At 48.0% G+C, this 10,441-nt stretch overlaps 2 protein-coding genes across 2 annotated transcripts in view; both read left to right on the top strand.

Moving 5' to 3' along the window:
- The first annotated feature begins 1,772 nt into the window (after positions 1-1,772).
- LOC119445072 (uncharacterized) lies at positions 1,773-9,437 on the top strand. Its single transcript, XM_049664863.1, has 5 exons — positions 1,773-1,939; positions 3,380-3,597; positions 5,168-5,210; positions 5,705-6,259; positions 9,171-9,437. Exons 1-5 carry the CDS (start codon positions 1,796-1,798, stop codon positions 9,435-9,437), a joined length of 1,227 nt encoding a protein of 408 aa, XP_049520820.1. The 5' UTR covers positions 1,773-1,795.
- LOC119446203 (60S ribosomal protein L6) overlaps positions 5,124-10,441 on the top strand; it is a 182,328-nt gene continuing 177,010 nt past the window's right edge. The window contains exon 1 of the mRNA XM_049663999.1: positions 5,124-5,133. The gene's annotated coding sequence lies outside the window, so the exon portion shown is untranslated. The remainder of the gene's footprint in view (positions 5,134-10,441) is intronic.

Below are 10,441 nucleotides of genomic sequence, written 5' to 3'. Positions count from 1 at the left end.
TAATTATAGCGCTGGCAAATGAAGTTTACTTGAGCAGCGCGGGAGGACCACCGACTGACAGCAGATGGACAGAAGGTTATATACGCGGTGGCTATTTATATATATCAAGCGTCTCTTGTAAGGACCCAGATTGCGAGCGGATAAAATGTGAAGTTACTAAAATTTTCCACTTTGCTGCATGCGACTATAACGTCGCGTATGTACACACAGCGTGCGTGCGCTTGCGCTAAAGCAGGCATAATCGCACTGGGAAGAATGCGCGCACATTTAGTCGATCACGGGTACATGGTGCTTTATAATCCTATCCCGACGAGGGTTTTTCAGAGGAGTCTGACAACAAGTGTCGATGGCTGTGCTCGCCGCGGTGGCTCACGGGACATGGCGCGCTAACTGGTGAGCGCGAGGTCAGGGGTTCAAGATAATAAATTCAATTCTGCTGTTTATGATATGATGAATCTGCATGATATTATGAGGCATGATGATGAACTTTAAGTGCCTCATGAATCATGAGGCACGCGATCTCATTCAGTATGTTGCAACAAATCGCCCACATCAAGGGCGCCCCTGCTGCTTTTGATTATGAGGCACGCCTTAGTGTGGGACTCCAGGTTCTTTAACGTGCACCCAATGCACGATACAAACGTGCGTTCTTGCATTTGGCCCTCATCGGAATGCGGCCTCCGCGGCCGGGATCTGACCCCACGACCTCGTGCTTGGCAATGTAACACCAATGCCACTAAGAAACTGCGGCAGGTATTCGATATACATGTATATACAGTATAGTGAACAAAAAGATACGATATTTTTCATTTGGGCTCCGAGGGCTAAACCAGCTGAACTGCTCGCAGCATGTTGCTGCGAGCATGCAGTTTAACCCTATTATCGTTCATTGACATTTGATACCGATCACGCTGTCGCACGCCGTCGCTGAACGAAAACGGCTGTGGATGTTCCCTTGAAGCTTCGCTGTAAAAATAAAATTTGAGTAGTAATTAATCATCTAATAAATGTTTTGCTGAACTAAATCTGCAACTGAAAACTCGTACGAGTGAATCAAAAACGCTATAGCATTAGCGTTCAACGCTAACGCACGCAAGGGATTCCGTACGTAGGGCAAGATGGCGGCGCCTGTTGAAGCGAGAGCCGTCCACTTCGTATCTATCGAGTCGTCGGCCTGCACTGTTCGGCTCATTCGTTCCCCACTAATGCTCGTGTTTGCTTTAGATTTGTGTGATGATGCTTCGACAGCGGCGTACAGGTGACAAATGGGCGTTGTTTTCGATTAGCGGCGGAGTAGGCTTAACGAGAGGGTTTGCTCATGTTTGCTGTATCCGCCTCGAGATGGCGCCCAAGTGTATTTGCGTTTATTTGCGTTAGCGTTAGCGTTTTGCTCTGTTCCGCTATTCTAAAACACACCTTGTACCGCGCAGTGCAGCCTTTTTTTTTTTGCGTTAGCGTTGCGTCGCACGTTAACGCTAACGTAAGCGTTTTCCGCTATACTAAAACTCCCTATTAGCTGTGCATTATATGTTTCTCGCACATAAACAACGAATTTGAAGTATCAAACTATACACGCTAGCAAACATATATAGTTCGATCGTTGGGCATTGTGGGGTTAACGTCTCGATCTTTTATCTCAGAGGCACTTTTATGACAAAAGCCTTAAAGGGCGACGCTTGGACTGGGTTATTGTTTATAACATTTTCCTCCTGCTTTGTGGCCTGCCACGGACGCCCCCCGGTCTCCGTGCACGCGTGGACACGTGCCAGAAATTAAGACGAAGAAGAGGGACAAGATGGCGGCTACCGGTGTGACAGGGCCGCAAGGGGAGCCGGCTATCGTGAACGGCAGCCTGGACACCGTCATCGGGTCTGACCTGGACGGGGACCCGCTTTGGACGGCCAGGCTCCTGGCGACCAGGCCAGACGACCTCGTCAAGGTGAGGCGCACATTTACGACACGGTTCGCCACATTCGACCTCCGAAATGACGTCACGGCGAGACTAATCGTGACACGCGAATGTGTTTGGGCTTTATATGCTTGCAACGAGCCCGAAGAGATAGATGCATATCGAATGGCGGTGTCGCCCTTCTCAAGGTTAAGGTCCCTATCTGTAGATAAAACAAGGTTAAACTTGTTTTATCTAGATATAGGGACCTTATTTAAGGTCAGCGCCGTTCTCGGCAACCTGTCATATATATATCGACCAAATATAGTACAGGATCGCGCCGGCCATAGGCTAAATTACCGTATTTACTAGTGTAAGGCCCGTGATTTTTTTTTTTTTTCAGTATTTTTACCAGGTACGGGCCTGACATACTCGATCACTGAAGCCTTGAACTGCGCTCGGGTGATGATGATACATTAGTTTTATTGACGCAAGGGCCACGGATGGCCAAAGAGTGGCAATAAATATGGTATGAAGCAGTCTACGAAATGGTAAATGAGAAATGGTAATTGTATTGTGACTGTATAGAGGCCTAAAACATTCGCTGTAAATGGCGTAAAATATATAGACACTAAAATAATGACCGTGATAAGTGATGTGGGCTATGACCATGAAATATATTCTATAAGCGGCTTACGGGAATTAACCAGCACGCGAGTACGTGTGTTACGTTTATTAAAACATTTTTTTCCCCCAATTTATCGCACTCCAAAGTGGGGGTGCGGGCTTTACATGAAGGCAAGCCTTGCACAAGTAAATACGGTATGTCAGTCCTCTTCGATAAATTTGGTCGCCAACGTCTGAAATAATTTTGTGATCGGCGCTCCCACCATTCACTCTGAAACACTGCAGTATCTGTATATGTAGTATATGCAGATGTACCCATGGCAAGCAACTCCGATATTCAGTGCGCAGGAGTCATGTGCACGGATTATTTATTTATTTATCTATTTATCGCCCGATGACGTAATCCGATGACGTCAACATGTCAAACGTGACGTCACGTGATGACGTCTTCGTGAAGTGTAGATCTCACCTGATGACGTCATGTGATACGCCTCTTGGATAAGCAGCACATTGTGCGATTCCCGCTTCTTTGCACTGCCCCCGGAATCGGCCCACATTTTTGTGTGAGCACCGCGCACGCGGACACGAAAAATCCCGACCAACTAGAGGCTAACAGCTTGGCTGTAAAATAAACTTGTCTGTCACTGGTATATGAAGTATGCGTAACCTTAATTGCTGTCTCAGTAGCCGACAGTACTCTCGATCAATTTGTATAGCGCGCGTTTGCAAGACTATATAGCCGACAGTTTTGCAGTTTGGTGCCGTGCCGATGTCGGACAAACAATGTCATCAACACATGTCGTAACGTTCGCGCGCCTAATTAAGAGACGTGTATACGCATTCCGTATCACACGATGCGTGCAGGCTTACCAGGACTACCTAAGCGTCGGCTGCAACGTGCTGACCACTTGCACGCTGCGAGCGAGCGTCCCGGCGCTGCAGGAGCACCTGTCCGTCAGCGTCTCTGAGGCCGAAGACCTCATCGCCTCCAGCGTCAGACTGGCGCGTCGGAGCGCGCTCGACATGCCCCGCAGACTTGGCGCCGATGACCGAACGCATAAAAATAAAGGTGCGCGCGCCTAGTGATAACACTAAATAGAAACGCTACATATCAGTCAAGAATAGTAAATAATATTTTAAGAACCCCATTTTCATTAATTTAGCTGCGGAAATAGAGTAAAACCTGGTTTAAGAAAGTTGAAGGAGGAGTCAGAATTACTTCGTTATATATGTTACTTCGTTGTGTCCATTACTGCGCATGTTTCACTTACTTGATTCTACTTACTTCGTTATATCCCGTTTTGTTAGAACGAAGTTTGACTTACTCATTACCAGAGAAAATGAAAGTCACGCAATTATCTTTCTTGAATTTCGAGCGTAAAACCACAGCGTTGGTACGTCTGTTTGACGTCACGCGGATTTCAACGTATCTTCTAGTATTTTCGTCGTTTTGGCGCAAATAAGAAATTTAGAAAACCTGGGAGGTTAATTGCGTCCTGTATTTTAGAATGCAATGTACCATTTCATTGCCGATAAACAATTTACTATATATTTGAGTAGACGCTGTCAGAAACCATGACGTCACTGCGAAATGATGCAGTGACGCCAGGGCGTCGTCATCACAGCTAGGTCTTGCATATTTGCGTTTTGATTTGGCTTGCCAAGTTCTGCCCTAGAGTAGCCGATTTTCTACTGCACTAGTGGAATTTGCAAATACAGCTCGGCTCAAGTGAAGTTCCTCGTTAGTGTGGACACTGAATAGTAATATTAAGTTAAGCTGCATTGATAAACCTCACTTAGCCCGAGAATATACCGGAAACGTCAGTCTTGCTGTGAGCGGAGGCTCGGAAACTGCTTAGAAAGACGCCAAAATGAAAGCGTGGTGACGTCACACTAACGTAGCGGAGTTGAGGTCTGGGCATGAAATTAAAAAGAAAGGGGGGGACCTTGGTCTTCATTTTCTCCGCTGGTATAAGCAACGTTTTTCCACAAAATTAATGAATGTATAGTCTCGAAAGAGTACGTCACCTTTGTCAACATTACGTTTCTTTCATGCTATCAATTACTATTATAATTACTCTAATTATGTTTGCTTATTGATGTCATTTACCGCTGCATTCATGGAAATGCAAATTACATTATATAGTCCATATAATTTACCATTTATTAAATGTTTCGTTTGACACGAAAGGAAAGCCGGTCATACCGGTATGTGCGTACCTTTGATTTCTTCTTCTTTCTGGGGTTTTACGTGCCAAAACCAGTTCTGATTATGAGGCACGCCGTAGTGGAGGGCTCCGGATTAATTTTGACCACCTGGGGTTCTTTAACGTGCATTACAACGCAAGCACACGGGCGTTTTTGCATTTCGACTCCATTGAAATGCGGCCGCCGGGGCCGGGATTCGATCCCGCGACCTCGTGCTCAGCAGCGCAAGGGTACCTTTGATAACAGAAGCTTACGTATATGCGACCAGCGGCGTCTCTGCACGTCCCGATACGATATGCACGTCTACTATATCGCTTGTCCTAGCTCTTCAATCCTAATTTTAAAGCTTGCTCGAGCTCCTTACGTGTTCTTCGCCTTGTCCTTCGTGAACAGCATTCAGGATCCTAGTTGTTTGTGCTTCAGCTGTGGTTGCCTTCCTTGCAGCAATCTTTTCTGTGGTGATTATGGCTTCTTTGTGGTGGTTATGGTGCGTGCGTGCGTGCGTGCGTGCCTGCGCGAGCGCGCAAAGATGCTCCGCGCAGTCCGCCTGTGTCCTCTCATATTTCGAACAATGCTGAAACGGCGCGACTGAACCAAGGACACGCAGGGAAACAAATGCCACAGAACAAGCGCTGAACGTATGCCTTCCGTGACATCACCTCGCATTATACCAATTACTAAAATCAATGGGAAGATGTGTGTGTGTAGCTGCGGCACCATGCGAAATGTCAGCCGGCGGCCGTGTGTCAACGTCACGGTCAACGCTGAGCATGGCGCATTCGCCCCTGGAACGCGCATTAATTAGTTGTCGAACGATTTATTCCCTTCGTAGCAATCTAACACGTTTTTTACCACTTTTTAATTACTCGAAAATTGAGAAACAGTTTTATTTACAACGTGCACCTTAATAGATCTGCAGCACCGGTCTCCTCTCGTTGCTGCGTTTTAACGAGTGGTGCGCGCACAACTGCGCACACGCAGCTGTCGCTGCAAAGTATACACACGTCAACGCCTAAATCGCTTTCCCAAATTGTGTGCACAGCGGCGTGTAACTCCGATGCCTCAGCGGTGCGCGTCGCCGGCTCGGTGGGTCCGTACGGCGCGTACCTGTACGACGGCTCCGAGTACAACGGCAGCTACGCGGACCGGCTGTCGGCCGACGAGCTGCGCGACTGGCACCGGCCCCGGGTGCGGTGTCTGGTGCGCGCCGGCGGCTGCGACCTGCTCGCCTTCGAGACGGTGCCCGCACTGCGCGAGGCCCTGGCCCTGGTCAGGCTGCTGCGCGAGTTCCCGGGCGTCAGGGCTTGGCTCAGCTTCAGCTGTCAGAACGAGCGGCTCACGGCTAAGGGCGAGAGCATCGCCGACGCGGTGCGCGCCTGCCTCGCCGAGGACTCGGCGGGTCAGCTCGCGGCCATCGGCGTCAACTGCTGCCAGGCACGTCGACGTATCGACGCGCGCGCGTCCTTCTATAGGGCCGCGTTAACGAATGCGAATAACTTTCTGCAGCATATAGGAATGCTGGCCAGCTCTATCGCGGTTTCACTAGAGAGCATCGATCCTGTCCATCTCCAACGACGTCGTGTCCAACAACATCCACCAGGCAATAAATATAATGCTGCATGCAAAAGCTTTTCTCGCTCCTGGTGCTTCGTGTTGGAGAAAATACGTTTAAATGCATATACTATACATATATCGACGAAGAGAAGCTTAAAGTGCTGCATACACTCGGCACTCTCGCACTGTTGCTAGCGAGAGAGCGAGAAATAACAGACAAAACAGCGAAGTTAAAGGAACTCTAAGTGGAAACGCTAAATCGTTTGAGACTTTGAGACTTCTGCTACTACTTCGCGATATACACCCTTGCAGCATAACGCATATACGGTAGAAGACATCGTGTTTCCCGAGTTGCACGTTTTCTAACGGTGGGAGGAAATCTCCTGCCGCGGACACCTGAACTATGCGGCGGCAGAGTAAGATGGCGCACAATGATAATACAGTGCCGTAGAGTCATCAAGGTAGCGTTTATGTTGCCTTAATGTAATCGGTCTGTTTGTGTGGTTAGCCTAATACGAAGTGGAAGATTGGCTGCCCCCTTTCGTAGTCTGCCTATTGCATACTGGTAATCGTTCAAGCGCAATAGAAGACACGTACGAAGCAAGTGAACACACACAAGCGCTAGCTTCAACAAATGGGTTTACTTGAAACGGGGTATGATGTACAGGCGCACACATGTACCGCTTTTGAGGAGGCAAAGATTTCTTATGCGCTCGGTAACCACAAGCGCCGTATGTGATCAGTGTGCCGAGTCATCCCCAAAGGATCACAAATGTGTTTTTGAAGGGTGTGCAATCCTAGTTGAGGTAGAGCTGGCTCTTGATGGTTTCTAGTCGGCGAAGCTGGCTTCACCACAGTAAGCCACTTTGTGCGGAGAAGCCAGCTTCACTGCGGTGGTCATTCGACTGTGTTAGGAGAATGTATCGATCGTGTACTCGCATGCGCTGAGACAGTACCTCGTGACAAAGCATGCGCGTAAACGCTGATAATTAATTACAGACTGCATGGGCAGCGGGGAGGTCACGTGACAGACGGATGCTCACGGAAGTGGCGCGCTTACGCAATTGTGACGCTTACAAGAACGAACTTAGGATTTTGTTTTCTCTTCCGCTTGGCTCCTTTAACGAGGTCACCGTATCGTTTCAACTTGACGCAACAACATACATTTTTTTTATTGCGATAGCAATTATATGGACACTCCAGGCGCTTTTCCGTCGTCGTCGCCGGAACACATATTTTAATCGCCTGTGGCAGATAGCATTCATATTACTTTGGGCATGACACATCGGAATGTTCAGCCGGTGAATTGGATATCCAAGATCCACTAACTGACAATTGAAGTGAGGCAGCAAAGTTACGTGCATTTAGCAGATGATCCACAGCCCCGAAGTACGGTGGATCCTTTCCCTCCTTGGTCAAGGAGGTTTTTTACTACCTCCTTATCCTTACTTAGCCCGACGTACATGCCATACCCGTCTCATAAGATGTCACCTGCGCCTGTTCGTGCAAGGTGTCGGCGTACATGTGTGGGCGGCAATAAATTAAAGTGCGCCAACCATGTTAGAACTTTTCTGAACAAAAGAAGCCGAACATTTGAAAATATTTTGAAACTCGCGACGTCATACTAACGCACTGGCGTTGCGGCTCGCGCGCGAAGTTCAAAAAGGGAAACATTGCCCTTTTAATTTTCTACGGTAATACCTAGGCAACCTTCATTTTTCGCAATTAATTCCAATCGAGTCATCAAAAATCACAAAAAATATAATGAAAATCTGCCGCTTGTTTGAGCTGGTGAGGTAGCAGCAGTATAGCGGATGACACGTACGCGCACGGCCTCGCCTGTTAGACGTCTCTGTCATGAAAACGTATGCGATGTACGATGCTTCTCGAGGGTTGGTACATCGACCCCCGTGCAGGGTAGTAAATCAGCCTTACGTGCCTTGCATTTACTCTTTCTTGCAACATGTTGAGGGAAGAATGTTGATGAGAGGTTTATGCACAGAGAATATGTGCCACACATACCCAAATACATTTAAGGCTTTGGCTTAGTTGGCCATGAGTGGACATACACAGTGGCTCAACAGCACCCGAAAATCGGGAGGGAAGAGACAAAGAAAGCTTCAGTTTGTGGAAAAAAAAAAAAAAAAACGAAATAAAGTGACTTCATGAGTCTAATTGCTCGAGCATTGCTTTATAACCTTTGGTTGCTTTTCGGGAATGGGCTCTTCTCTCGGAGAGCTTGCGGTTCTGCTATTTTTTGGTAGATGCGCGTGACGTCGATCTGCATCGCACTTCTTCCTTGTTTCGCTAAATTTTCAGCGCGAGGGCGCGGCGCACAGTTAAGAAAAGTGAACAGCTAGGTATAGTGAAAGCGCAAGACGCCAATCCACAGTGGCGGCTAAATAAACGGCACCTACGCGTCATGTTACTGACGAAATGGACCAAAGGCTGCACGCTTGGCACCGTACGTCGTGCTGTGCGTTCTATTAGTTTTATGCATTCATAGGAGTGATATATTTACAGGAAAGGCAAAGGGGTGCGCACTGGTCTGCTACTCTGCACTGGGGAAGAGGGAAAAGGAGTGAAAATATTGGAATGGATGATGTAGATTAGACAGCGGCAGTACTATCGAGCTGCTCGTCTTCGTATCATGCAGAAACTTCAGCAAGACTTTTGTTGTCACCTTGCAGTTGTAGAATAGGGCCACGGGCCGAGAACTCTCATTTGCAAATTACCCCGCGCGACATCATGCCTAAACGTGCTCTTTTTTCGTCCCGTGTCATTGCGTTATACATTTCTTGAAGTGCGTGCGCACTGCCGACTGGTCCAAGACACATATTACAATTCGTTTGTTGTTTTTCACTGGTGTGTCGCAATGCCGCTTCGGATCCAGGCGCACATGGTGGCACCACTGTTGTCGGGTGTCTGGAAGGCGGGGAGGCCACCGTTGGTCGCTCGGCCCGACGCCGAGTTTCACGAGGTGGGAGTGTTCGGCCAGCCGCCCAAGGACCGCAAGAAGCTGCAGTCGCAGGTGGTCGAGTGGTACGGAGCCGGCGTCAGGTTCTTCGGAGGATGCTGCGGCACCGGCACCGACCACATGGCCGCCATCGTCGAAGCCCTCGCTACGGTCACCGAAGGCGCTGCCAAAAAAGTTCATTAGGCATCGCGCGTTTGTGGATCGAGTTGTAAAATATACGCGTTTTATCGTCTCTGGTGTGCAGCAGCTCGCCGTAGTGCTCTTTGCGTGCGATGATCTATAATTATAGCTGTATATCGTAGTATAGCGTAGCTAAAACGCGCGTTCAAGACTGCCTTCTGAGCAAGATGTCATGTGGGGGGAAGGCGGCTCCCTCTTTTGGCAGGTGTTGGAAGTATATATACGTGCATGTAACGGGAAATCGTGCCAGACAGTATGCGAAGGCTCTCGGATCTATGATTGCGAGCCTTGGGAATATCGAATTCGAAAGCGATCCGAAAGTTTTTGAAGAAGCAAAGGTTCTCACATAGAATGATGCAGAAGGCCTCTGGAAGGTGCGGGACAATTGACGGCGCACACATAGTAGTTTTGAAAAGCGGTCAGCTCTTCCGTCTCCGTAGTACAGTGATGCGAGGAAGCCGTGCGAATTTTTTGTATACGACACATCAAATTACAACACACCAGTTTAACAGGAATATTAAATTTAGGGGCCTGTGGAAATTCAAGATCTTGAAATGAATAGAATTTATAACTCCCAATCAAATAGGCGCAACTCTGTTGGCCATAAGGAGCACAGCGGGAGCAAGTGCAAGTTTCCCAGAGTGGAAGAAAAAATTAAAGTAGACAGACTGTCGTCATGACTCTGGTCTTGACATGCTTTTGCGCACCTCCATACAATCAGGGGCACGGCAGAGAATTAGCGAGACAACATTTTAAAACCTGCAGTTAAGGACTAAATTTACCTCTAAGTGCGATTTCATTCCTACTTATTATTTGTAGTAGTGTTCTGCATCCTCATTGTCCCACGTGCGTGCCTAGTCGTAGTACCCGAGCATCTCTGAACGTAACCTGGTCAACCATCGTTTTAAAGTAAGCATTAGTCACATGAACAGGTTAACATAAGTGTATGCCTTACAGCACACAATGGACAAGGATGGTTCTGCAGAAGTATATGTTTGTGCACATCT

Source organism: Dermacentor silvarum, chromosome 3 (genome assembly GCF_013339745.2).
Source record: "Dermacentor silvarum isolate Dsil-2018 chromosome 3, BIME_Dsil_1.4, whole genome shotgun sequence".
NCBI classification, from domain to species: Eukaryota; Metazoa; Arthropoda; class Arachnida; order Ixodida; family Ixodidae; genus Dermacentor; species Dermacentor silvarum.
This window is presented reverse-complemented; position numbering and strand designations above follow the sequence as displayed.